Consider the following 24091-nt stretch of genomic DNA (forward strand, 5'->3'; position numbering starts at 1 on the left):
CAGGAAGGATATGAGGAAAAAAACAGGGCTAAATGACATCAAAACCTGATCAGTTCCTAAAGAAGACTTTTAACAAAGCTTCCCCTCCTATTACCCGCACACCTAACCAACACCTAAGTCACAATAGCTTTCTATGGAAAACAAAAATATAAGTATTGAAAACATGGGAAATACTGACTTTAAAAGAGCATTTTTCCTGCCTGCTACTTCTTTAATGTCATATAACAGGCACTTTGAGACAACTAAACCTTTTGATATATTCATGTGTTTCATATATATGACCTCAATTGGATTCTCTTTCTCTAGTCAAGTCACATAACAAGGCTTAAAAATCCTTAGGTCTTAAGAATCTGAACAGGATGCCCATTCAATGTTTCCATTTCACATTAGCCCTCCAAGACACGTTAAGCTTGTTGATTTGCTAACATGAACTTCACGGGCATATACAGTGAGTTGGCTTGTCTGTAATCAGTGTTTTTAACCAAGATTTAGGTCCTTTGTTTGAAGACTATATTTGGGAAAGGTTTATTATGCCTCAGAAATCCTCTGTTAGGAAGTAAGATCTTGAGCAGTAGTCAATCATCTTGAGGTACAGCTTCATAGATAGTTTGTTTTCTTTTTAGTTTGTTTCTACCATGGACATCACTATTCCAGAAAAAAAAAACCCAAAACACTATCACAAATATTTAGGAGTATCCAGAGTCTAATTTTTCTTAACAAGTTATTTATTGATCTATTTTCTAATAAAACTGTTATTTCATCACGTCTACCTTCATCTGATTTACACAGCTGTGAAATTAGAAGCAAGACCTGAAGGGTTTTTTTTATTTCTTCCAGAGTAGCTGCTTATAGCAACAATTGATATAATGGTTACAGTCACTAACAACCAGGCTACAGGAAAATTCTCACAACTCAAAATTCTCCTTTCAGTACTTTTGGGGGTTATTTTTGCAATGTGAGCTAGATAATCTAGAGGGAGTTATTTATTTGTTTCAAGGGCTGTAAAGTATACTGTAATGAACATTTCTGTTTGGGGAACTAGGATATAACCTTTTTAATGGTCCTCCTTTTGCAGATTTGTTTTGTTCTTTCTCACCTATATTCACAAGCAGATTTTAGATGCAGGGTCCTATAAAACTTACTGCAACAAAAGATGACAGAGGGAATTTCTTAAATACAATTAAATCACAAAGTGAGTTTGTTTAAAAAGTTGCTGCACGTTTTTAATTTGATTTTTTTTTCTTGGAGCAGCTATTTAGCTATGGTTTTAATTTTTTATCTTTTGCCTGTACATTGAAATGGGAGTGGCATTTATAGCTCATACATTCATAACCAATTTGCCTAGGTTTCATGTGCTATATACACCTTGGCAAGCTTTCTTCAAGCACTTTTTCTTTTTGAACGCTGCAGTTCTGTGCATACTCAACTACTGTCCTTGTAGCTCTGTTTCTCTCCCCTTTACCTTTCTTAAAAGTTGAGAGTAGTCAGATATTAAATTAGCTCCAACACTTATAAGGAACTTTCCTTGCATTGCTTAAGATCTAGTTAGGGTGGCATAAACTTTTGTATTAAATATAGGTCTAAGTTTCCTTGGTCAAATGTCAAGATTCCACTGTGTATTAACAATCAGAATAAAACACAGAATAGATATATTTTTCCAATATCATTTATTATAATACAAGAAAAACAAATCTAGAAAGCACGTTTCATGGAGCACCATATTGTAACAAAATTTTGCTGGCTCTCCTGCAGTGTATTTTTGACATTTAAACAATGACACACACATAGTACACACAGGCACCTACACCACGGCCAACTTATTGACAGACCCAAAGAGACTCCTCTTTCAAATACAGCCACACTAAGGTGCACAGAGGAATGCTGGTGTGAAGGCATCTGAAAGCTAACTGAGTTAATCACTCTTTTGTTAGCTATCTTCATAAGCACACAAGCCTCCCTGTCTCACCCCAATCCCTCTTCACTGAAGAATCCAAGGTGAGCCCAACTGATTATGGATTTGTCACAGACATGGTGTCAAGTTGTACAAAACTGGCCAATATTCCCTACCTGACTCCTCTTATTGCTTTGGTTATAGTACTGAATGAAAGTCTTAAAAACACTTAAATCTATACTCCACATCACAGAAAAGCCACTTTTACACATGCAGAAACAAAACTTCCCTCTGCACACACCTGGATGCATAGCACAAATACCTTTTTGAGAAGTGTTGTACGCTTCCCCACCAAGATCACCTTCCTAAAAATCACTGCATTTTGTTTTTCAGAGTGTTCAGACAGATGTTCAGCAACATATTTCATATATATTTTCTTATTTTTAATAGATGGGGCATGTTTTCCTGCTGCCTTAAATTTATGTCATTGTCTACACAAGGAAAGAGCAAAATGCTATAGCTTCTCATCTGCACAAAATGTTTTACATTCCTTTTATACAGTGCTAAATACAGATGCTAAGCACAGAACAATGTAGAATGATAGCCCAGAATAGCTTTATGTTGCTCAAAATAAGAAATACTGGAATTTTCCCATATTAATGTTGAGACATAATATTGAGGTCTCTATTATATACAGTAGCCTTCCAGAATGCTTTCAGGCACCTATTTTGAGAGCTGTTGCTCAACATGTAAGTCTCACTGGAGCATCTCAAGTAATATGGTATAGTGCCCTGACCCAGTGAGAATGAGACAGAAGCAAATCCAGTCTCACAGCAGACTAGACAAGGCTAGCAAAGTAGAAAAATCTCTACCTGGACCCAAAACAACTGTTACAATAATTTTGGGTATGTGACATATGGCCGCTTTTATTATCAACTGAGGATGCCATTTCATTTAAAACCTTTTCAATAAAATGTTTTAATTTTTTAAAAAAAAAAAAAAAAAAAAAAAAAGACATGATGTTTCTGTCAGCCTCCTAGAAAATAATACTTTTTTTTTTTTTTTCTTTATGATCATTTCACTTTGAAGAAAGCCCTGCTTTCTTTTCTGACCAGAAGCTTTCTGGGGAAACCCAAGATTTCGCAAAATATATTTCTCTCTTGATAATCAGTGAGGCTGGAATATCTTTCAATTTTAGGCAGAACACTCATACATGTTGTCAAGAAAAAATGAAGTTATTGTGTATTTTTATTTGTGGAAAATCAATGTGTTTTTCCCATTTACAGGAGCCAATTTTATAATTCCTGTATACTATGTGATGAAGAGGCATCTGTGAATTACTAAACAAAATAATGGCAATTCAAAAGGAGAGAATGGACTTGAAAAAGGATTGTAACTTTAGATATGCAAATGGGTATTAACAAACTGAATTACTAATTCCAGCTCTTTCCTCTGAACTAAAGGTATGTTTCAACAGCTGTGTTAAATATTTGGCTAATATTTCCCATATAAACAGTTCAGACTTCAACAGTATAATGAGGAAAAGAAGAAAAGACTCACTAGTTTAAGTTTTACAAAGGCTATGGAGTTGCTGTGGATTAAAAAATTTTCAGATGACTAAAGAATAGGATATAATAAGGAAAAGAGATGCTGTTCTGGGTATATCAATACAGGTTTTCAGTTGGATTAAATTCTACAACTTGACTCGCCTGAGTAAAAGGATAGTGTAGCAAAACCAGAAGAGATTCAGAGATAAGGAAAGAGTACGAATCTGTATAAGAATATGAGTTATTGTTTGTCTTAAACAAACAAAAGTATGCAAATTTCTATATAGATTATATAATGACCGACATACAGAAGAAAAATTTGGATCGCTTATGTTTAGTGGTTTAGCCTATAACAGCCAGAGATGAGAATGACATTGAAAAGCAGCCTATTTAAATATGAAAGAAAAAAATCTGTTTTCATTTGGTTTTCTTTGAGCTTAAAAGGGATGGGTTTTTATTTTAGTAATCCCCACCTCACAAAATATTTAAATCTCAATACCCAGAATCAGCCTCTCATGAGGGATGATGAGACATCAACAATCACTTCAGGAAAGGCAAAAACAATATGGGCTGAAGCTAATAAAAATTCTCTAAGTTAAAAATTATTGCACCTTCCCCTGAAGCATCTGATACAGTCAGAGGTAGGATACTGGATTAAATAAACCATGCAGTTTGGCTATGTTACTGTTTCTATGATAATATGTTATAAAAATTCTGTTATATATCCCAGTTAGTCATGAAGATCTGTAGCAATCTTCCGCATTGAGCAATGATTTACAGTAACATTAATGAACGGTAGGACAGGATAATGATTATTAGTGGTCTTAGGCATCATTTATATGTGCACACATGTATATACACATACGTAAAAATGTATTATATACATGTGGCTGCATATATAAATACACGCACACAGAGACACAGGTCTACTGAGAAGTGGGGCTCACTAGGAGATCTGACAACTACTCTTTACACCTTTCTCCAATGCACATTACCAAATGTGTAAGAGCATGTGTGTCTGTGTTTAACAGTGTGTGGAGGAAAATGTGAGAAGAATAGGAAGCATGAACCTGAGTACGGGAGAAATTACCCATGTTACTGTCATTATTTCAGATCTGTGCTTGAAAACACATTTCCGAATTCCTCCTACATTGGCTAAGTTGACCAACAGCCAAGCTAGAGGAAATACACAATATTAATGGGCATTGTGAAAATTAAAACACTGACATATTTTCATTCTTTCCTATGTCGGCATCAACACATCATATTCCTGATGATGCACAGGATGAGAAATTAAGAACTAATTTGATTTTTGCCACTTATTCTGTTTATCTGTTTCATGTTTCTGCCAAAGATGAGAGAAAACTTGGATAGTCCATCTCCATCCATATGGGTTTTCATTTATCAGCTCTAATAGGTTAGCTCATTGTAAATCTGCCTCTTCATCAGGCTTGATTAAATAATTTTAGTTTTAGAAATACCTAAACTTATTGTGTACTCTAAGTTCACAGTATCTCTTTCAACATAACAATCCATTCCTCATACTCGTTCATATGAAAATTCTGTCATCTTTTACACTTACATTAATTCAAACTATTTGTCCTCCCTGTTTCTCTTCGGGGAAGGTTTTCAAGAACATGAGCAAAACAGACTATCAGCTTATCAGTTCTGTAGCAGAACTGCAGCAAATCAATTCTAAGACTGCAATCAACTTTCAGATTAACATAGATATAAACAATGTTCAGGTATCTAAGACAGTAAAAGTTAGCATGACTACATTTAACAGGGTAAATGACAGGATAGGTTTCCATTTCAATGAGGTAAAATTGTGCATAAGTTCTCCCGTCCCCAAAATATACCTGCAAGATCACATTAAAAAAAAAAAAAAAAAAAAAAAAAAAAAAAAAAAAAAAAAAAAAAAAAAAAAAAAAAAAAAAGAGAGAGAGAGAAATAAGTTATTATTTTAAATCTAAAAGTGAAATTACCTTTAATTCTATTGCTAGACAGAAAGAGATGGAGGTGGATAAAGAAAGAGAGATGAGAACAAGTGAACATTGATATATGTGTGTTGTCAGCTCTCAGAACCAAGGGTTTGGTTGGCATCAGCTGAGTTTTGTCTCATGATGCATGCTCTAGATGGTTCTCAATGTTGTGTTATAATTACTCCAGGTATTTCAGTTTTCAGATGGTAATGGGCTTATTTGATCACCTTCGTCTTTTTGGTCCAACTCCATAGATTTTAACACCTTTCTCAGCAGGCACAGGCCTGCACAATGGATAGAAACACGTAAGGTAGCATTACATAGTTAATATGCTGTGCAGAGGTGTCCACAGGGTGCAAATACCAGCAGACAAAGTTTCATCTTGCTCTGAGCAGCCAGTCTGCATGTGCCAGTCTGCATGTGGTTCCTGAAGTCTCTGAACAATAAATTTTCTACCAAGATAGGAAAATCGCCTCACTGCACTGCCTTTATATGCGAAGCAATTGCAAAACCCCTGCTCCTCTCAAGTTCCTTGCATTGGCTACGGGGGGTAAAGAAGCGTTTCTGATGAAATGTACAGCATTGCCTTTCCATGGAATGCCTTACTAGCAGAAACACTTTCTGCGCCTCACCCCGGCACTGGGGCTTCTGGGAAACAGGTCTTACCTAACCACCCTACCTTCTTGCCAGCAGCCCCTTTTTGGAGAAGCCTGTTCACCTCTTCTGTCCCATAACAAGAGCAGGAGTGCGATTTCTTTTTCACTTGACAATGTTTCTGTGGAGCTAGATTTTTGTTTTATTTTCTTTTCCTAGTTAACATTCACTTGACATTGTTATCAAATGTGTTCTCCTGCAATCATCTGAAAGATTTTATTCAAACTAGCATGTTTTCTTTTTTTTCCCTTTTGCATCACTTTAAAGGGACACATTGGTCCATCTAACTCCTGTGGAGAATGGATTTCATCTTTTGCTGAAGTTTTGCTCCAGCCAAAGCCGGACCTCTTGAAGGTTGTAGAAAAAAGGGCCTTTGCCCCCCAGGTAGGCAATTTTTTGTCTCTGCACAATACATACTCGCTCAAATGAAACCCCGTAGGCCACATTGGCATTGTTGTCCATGCAGTCAGCCACAACTTGGCACTGAGGTGGCAAAGAAAAGTGCTCTAGGAGCTGGTGAGCAGCTGCACATCTCTCTTCCTGGCTTTTGTGTTTCTTAACTTCGAACGAAGAGGGAGAGATTCCAGGTGCAGCCCAGCCATCTGATGGGTGAGCTTCATCGATGTAGACCAACAGAAAGTCAGCCACACCAGAGAACTCCTCCACCAGCTTGCTGAAGGCTGACAGCTGGCTTGTGAACGGTGGTCAGGTAGCTGAGCCAAAGTTGACCACCAGTGGACGCTCTGAGTTGGCAAAATCCAGAAGGTGGCATTTGGTTCCACACTTGCCACCAACGTTCTTCCAGCTGCCACTGCTGTCATCACTGCCCTTGGCTATGTGGATTACACTGGAGTTGGGGGCTTCTCCTCCCAGTTTGACCTGATGGCAGAACAAATTAAAACATAGCAAGTTAGTGTGACTTGCTTGTACAGTATCCTTATGACTACTCTCTTCAAACAGTCACCTGTTCAGAGTACACGTAATGAGTCACATGGGGGCAGAGCAAATCATCAAAAGCAGCAGCTTCAGAACAGTCATCTTGTCCATTCAGGAAAATGTGGCATTTCTGACAAATATGCTACTTCATTCATGTTAGAAAATTTGATGAGGTCTGTCCTGTCCACTACATACTTGGTCCTGTCCACCCTTATGTATTTGGAGACTTGTATTTGTTTTCAGACTACCTCAAATTTCTTCTAACTTTCCTCTGTGACACATAGGGTTTTTTCCACTAGCATTTTCCATGAGTTCTCTCCATTTGGTCCATGAGCTTCATCCTTGAAGCTCACTATTCAAAACTTCAACAGTCTTTTCACTAACTCAAAGCATAATCAGACAATTACTTTGTATAATGAAGTAGCTCACAGACTACACCTGTTTATATATTTTAGATGCTTGCTTTATGAGGCACCATGACTGTTATGGAAAAACAGTAACCTGTTGATTAGAGATTAGCTAGTAAGGTGTTATAAAGCCTAGGTCCCTTTTCAGCCCACAACCTACAGTTCAAGCCATTTTTCCAATTCTCAAAAATCACTCTGAGTTATATTCCTGATTTTCACAACACACACAGTTCCTCTCAATTTTGAGAGATTTGCAGCTTAGTGTATTCTTTTTCATCCTGCAGACCAAAAATGAAAATACTCAAGAGTACCAAACACAAGAGATCTCTGCAAATGCCCACTTAATATATACACTGCTTTGACAGTGAATCATCCAAGATTATTGTGCTCTCTAAAATTTCTTCTAACCCCTTTGCAGTAATTTCATTGGTGATTGAGTGACACATTTCCTTCTACTGCAAAGTTTCTTTACAAGATGACTGAGGGGAAAAAAAGCAACAGGAAAAGAGGAAAGTTTATATCATGGCTGAAGTAGGATGAGGTGAAAATTAACTGTTCTCAGCTCCAACTTCAGATCTAACTCAGACCCAACAGGCAGTGGTGGAAATGTCATTTTGCCTGGCCATTTCTGTTTGCATGTCTATAGAACAAAAGACAGAATAAAAGCCACCCACAGGAGGGAATCACAGAATAAGGTGTAGCCTGCAGACTTCTCCAAGATCCTTAGCTGATAACTACTATAGAACCACGAAACATTATTGCATAATGCAATTAATTTTTAATGAGCTCTGCCTCATTAAATTCCTATGAAATTCCTATGCCTCTGCCTTTAACATCAGCCTCTAGTACAGCAATGCAATTATCCTTTTGTATTTTCCTGACTCTTTCTTTCTCTGTCCACGGACTATTTGATTACTTTCAGAATTGTTGTTTTGAAGGAAACACACAGGGTCAAAGTCTTTAACATTTTATGTATTTCTTTCTGAAGCTACACTGCAATTAAAGTCTATAGATGTTAACACTACATTGGAACTATGTAAAAACTGAATAAATAACTGATTTTTGGTGCTCTTCTATTTTACATTGCATTACAGGAGTCAGATGCAGTAAGAAGCTGAGTGAACAGCTGAATACTGAACTCATGCAGTTGCTGCTGAACATAGATCCAAAGACAAGTAGATTGCTGATACTGGATCCTCCATTTTTCCCTCAGAAACCTGACTATCTTGAGCAAAACTGCAGTTATTCATGGCTCTGTACTATTTCATCAGAATAGCAACAGAAGCAAGAGTCTAATCAAAGAAAAGTTTGTAAGGTACAGTCATTAATGCTTCCAGAATTCACAGCTATATGAGAATGTGTCACAGCATGTTGGCACATGACTAGTAGCATTATTTTGAGTCTTTTCAATATGGCAAATTGAAACACAATCATGCCATCATTCTCACTCAGACATAAGCAAGGAAGAAAAGATGGCCTGAGACCCACAAATCTCACCAAGCCAAGTATGTGGCGGTCATGCCACTGGAAGCAGAGGATATGCAACTGCAGCAGTCAAGAGAAACAAGGATGCTCCGGGAAAGGAAAGCCCCTTTTGCCCCCATCACATAAATCTCCATCTGCAGCATTGCTATCTGCTAGAGCACTGGGAATAGTTTAAAAAAAGCCTTGTGCTTCATCTTTGAAAGCAAGAGGCTTGAAACAGCTGAGTTTAGGAGCTGATGTATGAGTGTACTATCCACTGAACTCAAAGAAAGAAAACAACTATATCCCAGTTTTTGAGAAAAAATTATCTGTCTGGAGAGGCAGGCTCACAAACTCAGGCTCTTGCATTTAAGAAGTACCACTAAGCATCTTAAGGCTACCTACACCTTAGCACGTAGTCTTCTGTTCAACTCTTGATCATTTCTCTCTGCCATTCTGTGACATAAGATAGATAAAGCAGGACTAAGGTAAAGGGCTGCACATGAACAAAGAAATACACAGGTCAAGATCATGTGGTATCCATATAATCATCCTGAGAGTTGCATTCAATCCAAAAGCCAACTAAACAATTCAGCAATTTGTAATAAATTGGTGACTACCACAAAAAGGGACATCTCGAGAAACACAACATATGCATATCTACACAAACACTAGATCTGTCTTCACCTAGAAAGCTTAACTGCTCCTGAACTACCATACATGCTTTTTCAGAGATAGCTTGCTGAAGATGTGCCTTTTGGGCAAAAACTGACATGTAAGTATCTTTGCTTCACCCAACCCCCTGGGTGAATAATGGGCCTCAGTATTTAAGAGTGTGTGCTCACCCAGTCAAAGAAAAGAAGTAATGATATGTAATTTATATTACAAATCACAATTAAACAACACACTTTGAATTTCTTACATTTGCTCTCACTCTTCAGAGAAGAAAAATAAAGGTAAAAAGAAGTGCCTATATGTCAGGAATGAACAGGGCTTCTTAGGACCAAAGAAACATCTGAGCAGCTGTTTCTACTTACTCTTCAGGTTTTATTTTAACAAAACTATCATGACTGAAAATATCTAGCCACCACTCTTGAACTGGGAAACCACAGTTTGCTTCTTGATTGTTTTAAGCAGAAAGAGAGGCTATATATTATAAACTACTCCTTACCAATTCCTCACTCAGGTCCACCAAACCCTTTAATTTCCTAGGCCAGTTTGCAAACCCTGAAGAAATAATTCTAATAAAACAACTACCAATAGACATCAACATGGGAATGCCCTTCAAGTCCTATTTAATGTTGATACCAAAAATGTTCTTCGACAATGCAAGTTTACATTCTCCCTCCATACTCTTTATGGACTACAAAAATAGATTAGGAATTAGGAAACAAAGTAAAAAGAAGCCTTTATCCGTCTATACATCACCTTACAGAAGTTTCTCTTCATTTCTCACAGCCATGAAGGAAGTCTCATGGCCGCAGGTTACCTATAATTTTAATTTTTGTTTCTAGGAGTGCTTGTGTTGAGTTTTTTCCCCTTAATGAGACATCCTTGCCAAGCAGGCATTCATGAGGCATTTTCTGCTCCTGTAGAGAAGTAATTAGGCCGGTGCCTTGTTCCATGCCAGTGTCAGGCACTCCAAAAAGCAGCCCTGCCCAATCGTTAATGCTTAAACATAAGCAGCAGCGGCAGATCCACTAATTGGTCTTGATGAAGCACTGACGTTCCCAAGGGACTGTTTATTTCACCAGACTCTGAACCGATTGACACAGGATGACAATATCATCCTTGCTGATCATCTGCATTGTAGGCCTTGGCCATCCTCTTTGTTGTTATTTATTGAAAGAAAAAATAGCTCTTGGAAAAGAAAATCAACGCAATGAGAAAACAAACAAAAACACTCATGTATTCAGCCAAACTGCTTTTGAAATCCTACACAAAGGCAGGCAAAATATAAATTCTGAGAAACAAACCAGCAGAATTCCCCTCACACGCAATCCAGCATTTCCATAATCACGTACTTTTGTGCGTGAATATTTGGCCATTTGGTGCCAGCCTTCTGAATGAGGTAGCAGCTGAGCAGCACGCAGGCATCCCCTCCCACACAGCCTGCTTGGAACACGCAAGGTAGGCCAACCAAATCTGTGAGCCAGCCCAGCCGTCAGAGGGGCAAGCAGCTGCACCAAAGCAGTGACTCGCATCATTTGTGAGAATTTTGGGTTTGCCTGACAGCATGTTCTCAGTCTGCATGCAAAGTGAAAAGGGAACAAGATTGCTGATGTTTTAGCACACAGCCTCCAAAATGAAGGGGACTTAGGGGCAGGAGAGAAAGCCCTATTCATAAACTGCAGGCTAGAAATAGCACATATTGCTAAGTTTGTAGTACATTTTCCATAAGAACTAGGTAAAGCCCCACAGACAAAATATTGTCTCCTCATTTGCCTTTTCTTTTTTCTTGTTTTGCTTTTATCAACTTCAGCATAACCTTCCTGGGATCCTGTGCACTGGAATACAGCTTAAATTCCCTGCAACAGGGATTTTCATAGAGTTTGGCACTCATCAGATTATGTCAACCCCCTAAAAAAATAGGTGCTGCCAGACAATTAGCAGTTTATGGTATTAGTCATTTGAATGGACATGTTGTGTTTGGGACTGGAATACAGTAACTGGTAATGAACTGAATCCCTGTAGCCTTTGGCGTTTTTTAAAATTCTCTGCCTTGATTTGATCCCATTCAGCTAGGTATAGCTTCATCCAAATCATAATTTGACTCTTTGAATTTGGCAAATTCTACAAACTATTAATTTTGTTTTCCTTATTTCATGACCCAGAGTTGTGCAGTTGACAAAAATCACAGAAGATCCTTGTCTAGAGTACAATAAGGATGCAGAAGTTCTTCATTTGTCTTGGGAAGGTGGCAACTTGAATTATTCAAATTGGAGAGCAGAGACTAGAAATGGCTCAGGCTTTCCCAGTCTTTTATTTAGGATCAGGTATGTGGAGCTGACGAAGGGAAGAGGGAGACAAACAAACCGGGCACAGTCCAGATAAAAATAACTAGTCAAATGCTTCTCTCTCCATTTAAAAGCCACTAGTCCCACAAATGAGTATGCATGGCACAAGGAAAGCATAAAGGAGCCTTTTGCCTTGCGCTCTTACAGTTAATTTTAGTTGCTGTGATGGAGGAGCCAAGAGCAAGCTTCTTAAGGGCTTTATGTTTCCCTCAAGATGGAAGCATGGCCAAGGATCCACCGTGGCCAAGGATCTACCTACATGTGACAGAGACCTTCACCAGATTTTGTTACTCAGCACAGGAAGAGAATTTGATATTAATGTGGATGATGGTTTTTTACTTTTTTTTTTATTCAGTTTTATGAGTATGAATGCACAGTGGTGGTTTTGACAGAGGTACAGCCAGCACTCAAGAACCATGTGTGATCCTTTTCCTGAATAGTGCCCACTAGCTAAATTTTTTTGTGTCTATCACAGCAAAAGGGGGTTTTCATAGGGCTTTGACAGAAAGGCAAGCACTCCTTACAGTCATTTTTTCACACATAAGGGTGAAAATGGAATAGTGCAAAGAGGTATGGAAGAACTGAATTTAGATCTGTAAAATGAAATGGAATGAAAGCCTATGTGGGATAAAAGTCTTCATATTCCTTTTCCTACTCTTTATCTGTTTTGAATGCTTGAACTCTTAAGTTCCATGGAACCAACTGTCTGCTCCTCTTGTTGGGACACTGCCTAGTACAATGGGTCCCTGGCCTAGGTTGATCCTCACACACAACTACAACAAACATGATTATATATTAGTAATAATAAGAAACTTTTAATAATAATTACAATTTCAAGTCCAAATCCTGTTGAATTTACATTCCCAACTTTGCAGGAGAAGTTTTAATTGTGATTTGGTTCAGTTTTGTTTTTCTCACTTCTTTTAAGATTGTTTTCATTTGCAAATGTCAATGAAAATAAGTCTGCAAAAGTTGAACTTTGTAAAACCAATAAAATATTTTTAATAGCACACAATATCTAGTTCTAAACCCTGAAATTATACAACAGACTTTCTCTCACAGATTCCCTTTATCACTGTCAAATTCAGGGAGAGAGACTTCCTTACAAAATAAATACAAATAGTAAGTATGAACATTGTGTCTTGTTTCAACTTTTAAAATATTTCCCCAAAAAGCAAAGAGTTACTGGACAGCCAAAGAACAGGTAGAGGATCATGCTTTTATATTACTTTCACATATATCTTTGTGATAATGTTGTGCAACATGCATTTAACACATAAGGTTTGGGACTCTTTTGCTTTGCATTCTGATTTATTTTAGATCATCTACCTACCAGGCAGGAAAAAGCAGCCAAAGGTAATTTAACTGCCTGCATGAAAACCCAGAAGAATCTCACTGGGTGTTTACTGAACCACTCTACTTGCTGCTACATCCAGAGCTGGGTCTACGCCATGAACCTGGGATCCTGTGCCAGCCATTCCCCTGTGTTGGGACCGTCATGCCAGAGCTTGCTGCTGGCCCATTCTAAACACAGTAAAAAGCTGTACAAGTACACACACACCCACCTCTATCCATCACTGGAGATACCAGCATCCCTCTGAGGCCCATGACGCACAGCTCCACACCTCTGTGCATGTGCACGTTGCCCCCATAGGTACATCACAGCATTCCTAAATAGTGGGTGGGCTGATGCAGGGAAAGGCCATTAACACCTTCCCTTTAGCTACCCTGCACTCAGGTGGAGAGGAAGGATGATTTCCTCAAGGATAACATTAAAGCCTTCTACTGGAGACCATGAATGATAGCTCTGCCTTGCTGGAACACAGAGCTCATATCTGGCCCTGGAAAAGCTTCCAGCAGAAGGGCTCACCACTGGACATCTCTAATGGGTACAATCACTCCTTAAACTATTTTAAAAGCATTTTAAGATAGCAATTTTTCACCTTTGGTATCTTAAAAAACAGATTTATCCCACTACTAAAAAAACCACAGAACTTAGCAGGTTTAAAAAAAAAAAAAAGCTTTTAAATTTTTTTTTCAAAACTTCTCCAGCTTTTTCTTTGGATTTTTGCAAATGTGTGATATATTCAGTATACATACTTTAAGATAGAACAAATACCTCCCTGGCATTTGTAGAAATGGCCTGTGTAAATCACGGTTACACTAACACCCTCCCAAAAAGTCTTGGTTTTTCTCTCTCATCAATAGCTGTGACTGAGTTCATATCGCTAAGTATGTGTACATACACACATATATATGTGTGTATACACATAGGGAGAAATGAGAGGGACTGACTCCTGGAAATGTATGTTTACATATGTGTACTTTTGTCTTTTTATACATATATGTATGTACATATATAGAGACAAAGAGGTATGTCTAGATCTTTATACAGGCAAACATATAAAATTGTAAATACCTACACACACATACATATATAAAAATAATATTTAAAACATTTTCACTCTTTCAATTACAGAAAGTTAATCTAACTTGACTATGAGCTCTATTTATCTCTGTTATGATGATTAGTTTGATCCTAAAGACTCCCTTGTAATATAAGACACACTTGCCTCTTGGAAAATAATAGGAAGATAATCTATAAATCACAAAGCTGGTGCAGTGTAGACAATATCAATACTGAGTCTGACAGATATTGAACTCAGAGTTAAGGAAATAAAAAGAAATATATTATTCATAGTAAAATTTACATTTAAAATCACAATAAACAAAAAAAAGCAATTATTTTGATTCCAGTAGGACTTTAAAATGTGGAGAAAACCAGTCATATAGAATGTTCCAATAAAAAAAGAACACTGAATATACTCTATGTACAATACAACAAACTTTGCATTGTTTTCCCACTGATGATGTTAAAACCTTCAACTGTTGCTAGGTAATCTTGCCTATGAAATAATTGCCCTCACCAAAATTCTTGTGCAATAATACTTAGTAACAAGAAAAAGCCCAAAATAAGGTTGAAATTTGGATGAGTTATTAATAAGGTTTTCTAGACAATGAGAAAGTAAATCAGAATAGTTTGTTTGAAATATACTCTAACCATTACAAGATCATATCTTCTACACACTAGCCTTGGGGAAAAAAAAAAAGAATTCTGGGACAATGCATGCTTTTGAGGCAAAGGTACTTTATTGTAATAAGTTTACCTTAATTCAGAATGTAGTGTCTACCTACAGTGTTCTTCTGGAATAGCTTCCCATAAATTTTTCTTTGAATAGAAATTTTACATCAAGTAATTTTGTGAAAAATATTATTAAATGGACTCAAGAAGAATTCTGTGTAAGTAACACAAAACACAGTAAAACCAAGCACAGTTGCTTCTTTGATCCAGTCTTCTGCTAACTGGCAGTCTGGCTCTGGTTATCCCAGACATCTGCAATTCTGTTATTCTACATGAAAAAATTGTGATTTTCTCATAAATACTCCTCAGTGGAATAAGTCTAAGTACCTTTTTAAGTAGTTTGCTGATACCTGGCTTCATCTGGTAAATTGGAGCAATGAGCAATCATGGGTATGTTATCAGCTATGTTTTGCCATGCTGTATAGTACCCTGATTCCATAACATTTTAATTTCTCACTTATTGTCTCAGAGTAAGATATCACAACAGGGTAATTCTATTCAGGTTTAAAAAAGGGTGATTTAAGAAAAAAATTGCTTTGTAGGACATTCTTTGATATATTACACTATTTCTCATGCTTTTTAAAATATGTTACAAAGCAGGATATATTTCAATCTTTTTCAAATCCACTAGTACAACTTTTCAGATGAAACCTTTTTCCTATTTCTTCCTTACAGAAGCAGCAAAAGATTCTCATCAATTTTGAAGGTGATGAGTCTTCTTCCAATATTGCTCCTCATTTTATTTTGTCCCCTTTACAATATGATTTCTATACTTAACTATCTTTCTGTGACAATCAAGAGTTTCCAACGATCTTCTCTCCTTATGGCCCATAATTCTATTAGTAAAATAGTATTTCCATGAATTGTTTGTCAATCCATTTTGTCTTAAGGATAGCTGCCATGAATGGACTTTTTCCTCTTTTTGGAACAAGGTGATAAAATTTGGTTGTGTTTATATGCATTTTTCTGCTGAGTTCATTGACACACAGAGTTTATTCTTGGAACCTTATGGCCTGATCGACCTGAACAACCCAGGTGATTTAATCATGATAAGGGAGAGAATAAAATTACCAAAGTTCAAGGTATGAGTTTCATTGCCAACACCAAAAATAGCAGAGTCACCATACTTGTTGCTCCCATGGTTAACATCATGATACTGAAAGAAAGGCAAAGCATGACTTTGGAGACTACAGAAAGGCATGCAATATCTTAATTTTAAAAAATTGTGTGTAATTTAAGCAAAAAGAGATTGAAAATATCTCGTGGATATAAGGTTTCTTATAGCTTCACAACTTCTCCAGACCCCAGGCCACACATAGGTTGCAAATATGGGAACTCAAAACTTGACTGTTGCAGAATCATGCTACCAACTTCCACTGAAGCCTTGACCAAGTCATGTGTTAACTGTCCTGCCTTGCCTTGTCTGTAAAATGGGAACAATTGTGTTCAGTGACCCATTTAACAAGGCCACTGTAAAATGTACTTACTTAATGTCTATGAAGAGAATAAAAACAAAGACTAGAAGGGCTAGGAGAATAGTGGGCTTCATTCAGCATTATTTTATTTGGGTAGCCAGCTGGATGATTCCTGGGCTGCAGTAAGAGGTTGACCCATTTGGCAAAAGCTAAAGTGATTTATATTTGTCTTACACTGAAAATTAATGTCCCCATGGCTTGAGTTTCAGGCTAAGCAGATGGTATTCCATGTCACAAAGCCAGCAAACACCAGCATCACCAGCTCTTCACATTTTTAGATAAGAGCATATACAAAGGCTATTGTAGAAGTGTGAAAGCAAATTGGGGGGAAGGCAATACAAAAAGAAATATTTCAGAAGAGTATCATTTGGAAAGGACCCTATGACATCACATGGAGCATGTTAAAATAGATGGTCTAAATAAGACAACAAATTAACAGACTAAGCACTGTTTTGAAAGCCACAGAGTTCTGAATCCAGTTCTACTTACTAAGTGGGTGGTCTGTGCAAGAAATTTCATGGTTTTGGTTTCACCTTTTCAATCTATAAAAGGAAATTCCAGCTACCTCATGAGACCTGGGCAGTACCACTGGGTAATGCTTGTAAGAAATCTTAAAAGGAAAAGTACATGTTGCATAACTGTTACTGGCTTTATAAACTTAAATCACCAGGCAGCTGTCCGACAGCTAGTCAAGTTCATTTTTAATCTATGACATGTCCCTCTGTCACTGCTTTCATGAAGGAAAAAGGTCACTTTTTCAATTTGTGCACAGTTTTACTTGGATACCTGCTCCAATATACAAGTTAACATATGAGTAATAGAAAATGCCAGTGTAATGACAATGGTTCATTTCTATATTTTGCTCTAGGTAAAACTCTAGTTACATAGAAAACATCTGTCTATGTAGAACTCTATCTGAAGATGCAGTTTTTAAATAATATCTGAGGATCTCGCATGGCAATAATAAACTACAGCTGCGAAAACATCTAGAGCATTTTACAATTACTCTTAAACGAAGACCTTGAAATACTTTAAAAACATGAAGATTATTATTCATGCTCTTGGGGAAACTGAGGCACGCCTAAACTAAGTGACATGGCCAAGGCTGCACAGAGAGTTAGCACAGGGAGTCAGCAGCTCCAGAATTTCATGAATCCTTAACCCCGACTTAGAAGTACCGCTCCTTTCAGCTTACACTTCTCCATCAAACTTTACAAGAGCTAGGTGACGGTTTGCACCGCGCAGTCGTTGCCTTCCCTTCCCCGCTGGCAGGCGGGATGCTCGCCCCAGCTCAGCGCCCCGGCCCCGCCGTCCCCATCCCGCGGGCTCACCTGCTTGTAGGCGTCCAGGAGGAAGCTGTTCCAGACGCAGCGCAGCCCCTCCGAGGTCAGCATCCTCCGCCACTCACCGCGCCCAGACTTGGAGCGGCTCAGAAACAGAACCATGTGCTTCAGGAGAATCACAGAGTCATAGAGCGCGAGAAAGAGGCAATTGGAGAAAAAGACCGGCAAGATCTGAAGCGTGATCAACAAATCCACACTTAGCAGACCCATCTTCCTCGCTGCTTCTCCTCAGCCGGATACCTTCAGCTCTTTATTGCTCTGTACCCTCATTTAAAAGAGTAAAGCAAAAGGCATTTCAAAAGCCTCATTACCCCTTTCACAGCTGCTCTATTTAAAGTAAGCAGAGATAGTTAAGTATGAGCAGGCTGGTTAAAACCATAACTGCAGGATATTCACTCAACTGCAAGCTGCTTATTTTTCAGAAATTTGATGTTAACAAAAATTCTTCTCTTAACCAGGAGACCTGATTTTGCTGAAGAGAGAGGCAGCTGTTTTTCCAGTTCCCTGCAGTTACAAAATTTAAGCTGAGACTGTTAATTGTTAACTTTCCTGCACTATCCCATTGTTTCTCGGATATTTAAGCACTGACCAGACCTCTCATTTCTGAGTCAGCAAAGCTAGCTACTAGGTGCAACAATGCTTAAAAAAAAAAAAAGGTTTATGTACATAAACTTTCTGTTCCTTCCTCCCTGCTTCCCTCCCTCTCTTTCCCTCTCTGCCTCCCCCGTCCCCCCCTCCTACTCCGCGTCTCTGTATTCCTGCCTTCCTCCTCTCGCACTCTCTCTTTGCTATCTGCCTATGGTGCAAAGTGCTCTCCCCTCTGGAGTCCTAGCTTGCTTCCCTGAAGCCTTTTATACATTCCCTAGCTAATTGCTGCAATAGAGAAATGAAACCCTAATCTTAGTAAAGATCTTGACGTCAATGTAAAAGAGGGCTTTACTTTGGCCAGGACTGCAGTGAATAGAAAAAAATGAAATTCTCAAAACTTTTTTTTTTTTCCCCTTAAGAGAGAGGAGAAAAAAAAGCGAGACAGAGAGCAAGGGTGGAACTTTGCTTTTCTTTGAAAAGGAGAAAGAAAAAAATCCAATATGTTTCTGAATGTTCTTACAATATACTTCCAAATTTTAGAAGTATTTTCATGTGACATGGAAGGTGACACAGCAACAGAGATTTCTGTTATCAATAGGTTTTTTCTCCTGGTTGGTGTTTTTGTTTTTTTTTTTTTTTTTGTCCTTCTTTCTTTTATAGGAAGGTCTGGGAGTTGATGTATCCCAAGAAAGAGCATATTTCTGTAACATTTTTCTCCCACCTGCCTGAAGTACAAGAATATTGTTTAAATATCTTTTGTTGTTTTCTTGGTAACATAAGTGAACACCTAGAATTGACTTCATCGACTGATGTGTAAGAGAAGAGATAAGAAAGAGAGAAAATAAGTTTTTTATGGATTTGGGTTTTTGAAGCTAAAGTGCCCTGCCTAAAAAAAATATATGCTTCAGCCTTGAATGCTGTTAAATCAACTGAGCTTCAAGGACTTTAATATTCCTATTTAATATTAGGGTAACTAGCTTTTGGTTAAAGGCTTGTAAAGAAAAAGCAGAAGTTTCCTCTGGCAGTGCCATTGGTACTTTAACTGCAAGGATCCCTTTCAGCCCCATGCTGAAGGTTTTTTGTTCATTTGCACTTCTCTTTGTTTCACCTTTTTAGTCCAATGCTTAGTCCTCTTCTCACACGATTTTTTGAGGAGCTACAGTAGACAATTTTGGGGTTTTTTTAGCATGATTCTAAATCCCTTAGGTACATATTTCACGAATTTCCTGTTGCAGATATCCGTAAGTTTGGGGTTTAGTGGATGTCTTACTATGTGCTTACTAGGCTCTCCTCCCCGGATACATTTCATTCCCAGAGATGCCAGCATGATATCTAGCCTCTGTCAACTCACATCCTTGATGAGGAGTACAAGCTTACTTCATTAATGTATCTTAGTCTTCATCAGTCATCACTATCCTTTCACTGCTAGCAAATGCAGAAGGTAAACACCATCAATCTTCCTTACTCTGGGGTCTTTAATTTTCAGACATTGTAATATCATTTGGCCTGTCATTATACTAGAATGTACACTACACTACAAATGCCACCCCATGTCTTGTCTTGTTCTCACCAAAGAAAAGTTTGTTTAGGTAGCTTAATTTCAGGCATTCTCAAAAGATATCACCCAGACAGGATATCTTCCAGCAAATGTGTACTCATAGAAATAACTTTAAAAGGTTGCACACATTAAACCAGTGACCTTCTGCATTACTAGCATAAACAAAACAAACAATCAAAAAAATTTTCAAACTATTTTTAAGTCAAATGTTGGTGATGACAGTGTTCTGTTGCCATAGAAGGATTGCAGCCTCACAGATCTGGCTTTATTACTAAAACTTGCAAAAACACGTTATAAGAAGGCATTTATATATCCCCACACATGGATGAGTCAGTGTGCTCATGTCATGTGAGCACAAGGCAGGAACAAGGGTCCCCAGAGCTGCTAAACTCGCTTACTGTCTGACCTCGGGCAAGCATATGTAATCACTTGATTACAAGCACTCTTAAGCCTAAGCTACTCCTTTGTAGATTCACCACTAAAAAAATACATGATTCTGTCTGGGAAGGTCCCCTTTCTTTATTTTGGGAAGGTCTGTTAAACGGCAGGCCTGGAGATTGTTGATGACAGTGCCAGATGAATCATCAGCCATTGTTTCTGAGAACAGTTTGCAAACAGCTCTGAGGACAGTCCAGCTCAGGCTCTTCCTGTTCCCTGGAGGTAAAGTCAGGCTAGAACTTACCCTGGGAACACAATGTATTCTGGGTTCCTGTGAAACAACTGCCCCTACCCACAGCATGCTTCATGGGTGAAGAGGTTGTTTGTAAGACAGCTGGAGACCAGACAGCTAGAGAGCTTTGAAGTGCATTGGGAGCCGAGCAGGAAGCCCATGGAGCTCTGATGTGAGATGGTAGCTCCTATTTACTGCGTCACCTCTCTTACCCATAAAGCTGACTGTGTAGATAGAGTTAAACAAAACTGCAACAGATCATGTTTGGGAGCTTCAGTTAAAAAATGGATGATAACTCCCTAATACAACTATAAAATCATAAATCTTCTGAGTAAATAAATGTAAAAAGCTAGTTTTTCTCATTACTGTCTTCAGAAGTAGCCTGTCTCTGCAGGGCACAATGTGCTTCTAGTCAGCTTGACAGTACAGTCCAGCAGCCCTCAACAGAGATAGAAAGCGTAACCCTACTTCTTGACAGTAGTTAATAGTTTTTCTCCTTCTTGACTGAAATAACTGATCCCTGTGTTTATTTCAGACATCAGAAATACAAGGCAAATCACTATTTGCATCTTTTGTGAAAGTCAGATATGTAGAGCATAATCTCGCTTTTGAAGCCAAGAGTCTGTTGCTATTTCCCTGCAGATGGTCATGAAACAAGGAAAAAAGGCTAGATGCTTCAGACCTTGAGACATTAAGAGAGCCTTGGAGTCTTGAAGCCTTCTTTCTTGGAGAAAAATTGGATTAATTTGATACACAAGGAAGAATTAGGCAGGATTGAATTTACACATGAAAGAACTGAGATAGGGTTCAGCTAAAGCTCGTTTCAGTTACCTGCTCTGCCATACCTTCCAATATATAATTTGGGCATAGCCCTACAATGTACCTCAGTTCTTCATCAGCAAAAGAAAATAAAAGTCCTCTCGTAATCTAAGGAGCAGTCAGGTTCAGTAATGGGAAATTAAACATATCATCCATAATTTGTCAAGGTGGAATGAGCAAAGCCAACAACATTAAAGCATTTACTGTTACTAAACCTTGTATGTGGCTAAAGTCAACAGTATCGGTATAGATGTTCATATTCCGTAATGTTTATAAAAATCAGTGCCATCAAAACCCAAACCATGCATAGCATCATGTTTCTTTCCAGTTTCAACCACAGCAGGATGAAGATTAGGACATGAGTCCCTAGTAAGCTTGCTTACTGCAATTTTCTTGATAACGGTAACTGGACACAAAAAATTTGAGGTGGAATTACTACAGCTCAAGCCACTTCTTCTAATCTCATTTTATAGTGCATCCATACTAGCTCTCTGCATGTCAGAGAATGTGTTTTACAATCTTCATTTTTTTGTGTAGGTTTTTACTTGCTTGTTGCTTAATTACCTGTGAAAGTTACCGTGGCACTCAATCACACTGTTTCAAGACAGTAGAGTACAAACCAAGTAGACTGATTGATATTTTGGTTATTCAGCCTTATTTTCTCCACCGAAGCAAGACTATTTTGCATACACTTACTCATTGCAGCACAGCTGTGAAAGAGTATCTCATAGTGACAGGCAAGCAAGGCTGCTGCTCTGGTCCTACCCCCAGGAGGTTCATGGGAGAGACCATCCCAAAAGATTCAGTACAACCTGTGTGCCTGCCTTGCTGCTTCTCACTGCTTTCACTGCCAAAACCAAAGAATGGAGCTTTTTGTTTCAGAGCTAGTTAGTGTGTCCATGAGCTTATCCCTGGAGAATTGTGCAGCTGCAGAGTGATATGGCTAGAGATGGGGAAGAGAAGAGTTTAGCTTAGCCTTGCCGCCCTGGGCAAATTTGTTTATTAAAGCCAAACTAGAATTTGTACCTCTCATAAACCCACATTTTTTGTCTTTGCCAAACTAGAAAAATCACTTCCATCTCTCAGCAACAATTCCCTCACTTAAAATGCCATTGAGCATTCACTGTGTATTTACACTTTTTTGATTAGGATCACAGCATATTTTCTTAAAAGAAATAATATGTATAATGAAAAAAGAATTCTACTTTTTTTTTTGCACAAGTTGCAGCGGTATCTGAATGGATTATCCACGGTGTGGATCTCCAGGCCTCACTTTCCTCCATCACTCCTAGCCGCATCACCTCATCTGAACTGAGCACCGTTCATGCCCAGCCCCATTCTGCCTGCTTAAAGCTGCTTCTGCTCTCTACAGGAATTTGCTTACCAGCATCTCCAAGGTGAGCACACTAAATCTATGCTTACTGCTTAACTTATTTACCTTTTGTATAAGCCTTGGTTTTGTTTTATTTGGGTTATTCTACCATTGCCATTATGCTGCATAATTGAGAGCTTATTATTTTGTGAAACTGGCAGCTGTGAGAGCTGTTGATTTAATACCCCAGAGCCCGGATTCCTTAAGTTTATCTGCAGTGTGGCTGGTAAGAAGAATGCAAATTGCCCACAGGAGCAGCTCTCCATAACAGTTTGGAGTGAGGTCCCTGAAGCAGATAAAGGAAGTCACCCTCTCTGCCCACTCAGTTCGCAAAGCAGCGCTACAATCAGGTGTCATCTCATCCAGTAGGGGCCAAACTGGAGCAGTGTTCAAATGAACTAAAGAAGAAAAAGGCCATATAATTGGGTCACTTCTAGATAAGGAAAGAACAGAATATCCTGAGATGGCAAGTTATAACTAGATACACCAGGAAGTAACTGAGGCTGTCTTCTAATCAAGCTGCAGTTGTTCAGAAAGATCGAAGTGCACAAGGAGAACTGGGACTGCTAATGCCTCTGCAAAACCTGTTTTGTAAACTTCAAAGCTGTCAGTCTGGCACCTTCTAAGAGACTGCATTCATTGTATGATGGCACAATGAAAAAATTGACTCATGGGTGTGGTTGTATAATAGTGACAAATTTGAGACTAGAAGAATTCCTCACATCCCTTCACTAACGATCCCCAAATTTCTATGCAAAACAAAAATCATCTCCCTGTTTCAACAAAGCTGATGTTAAAACACCTGGCTGAGTCAGACTTAATTTTGGAACAGAACAAAACACCCTATCCACCCTAAAAGATAAGGTAGTTTCTTTAAAGAAAACCAGAAAAGCTGATATATTAACAAGGAAAATACAACAAGGAAAAAACAACAAGAAGGCTTTGTCAGAAGTAAAATTAGTCAGCCCAAATATTCTGAATAATGCACAAGAAGAGCAAAAGAGATTTTTATGTCTTGAATATGAGAACAACTTCATCTATTTGTAGGTTCTGTAAATTACCTCCCAATTTCCCCAGAAAAGCTGCATCTAGAATTTGAAGTCCACCTCTCCTGTGATTATCCACACGAAATAAAAGTATGCTAAGTGTGTAGCTGTCAATGAGTTATGATGTCAATGTATTCCTACGCATCTGAAAATCAGAGAGATGGGGGGGGGGGGGGGGGG

The 24091-nt window shown here is 38.3% G+C and overlaps 1 protein-coding gene across 2 annotated transcripts; it reads right to left on the reverse strand.

The window, feature by feature from the left end:
• Positions 1-1705: 1705 nt before the first annotated feature.
• Positions 1706-18651, reverse strand: DIO2 (iodothyronine deiodinase 2). Of its 2 annotated transcripts, XM_041400497.1 has the most exons (3): positions 17847-18651; positions 6492-6953; positions 1706-5297 (listed from the first exon to the last, which is right to left on the reverse strand). In XM_041400497.1, exons 1-3 carry the CDS (start codon positions 18066-18068, stop codon positions 5022-5024), a joined length of 960 nt encoding a protein of 319 aa, XP_041256431.1. In that variant the 5' UTR covers positions 18069-18651; the 3' UTR covers positions 1706-5021. The 2 variants fall into 2 exon arrangements, with proteins under 2 accessions (XP_041256431.1, XP_041256440.1); XM_041400506.1 differs by lacking the exon at positions 1706-5297 and having other exon boundaries at positions 6381-6953.
• Positions 18652-24091: the final 5440 nt, after the last annotated feature.

Source organism: Onychostruthus taczanowskii, unplaced genomic scaffold (assembly GCF_017590055.1).
Source record: "Onychostruthus taczanowskii isolate IOZ18803 unplaced genomic scaffold, ASM1759005v1 scaffold1, whole genome shotgun sequence".
Lineage (NCBI taxonomy): Eukaryota > Metazoa > Chordata > Aves > Passeriformes > Passeridae > Onychostruthus > Onychostruthus taczanowskii.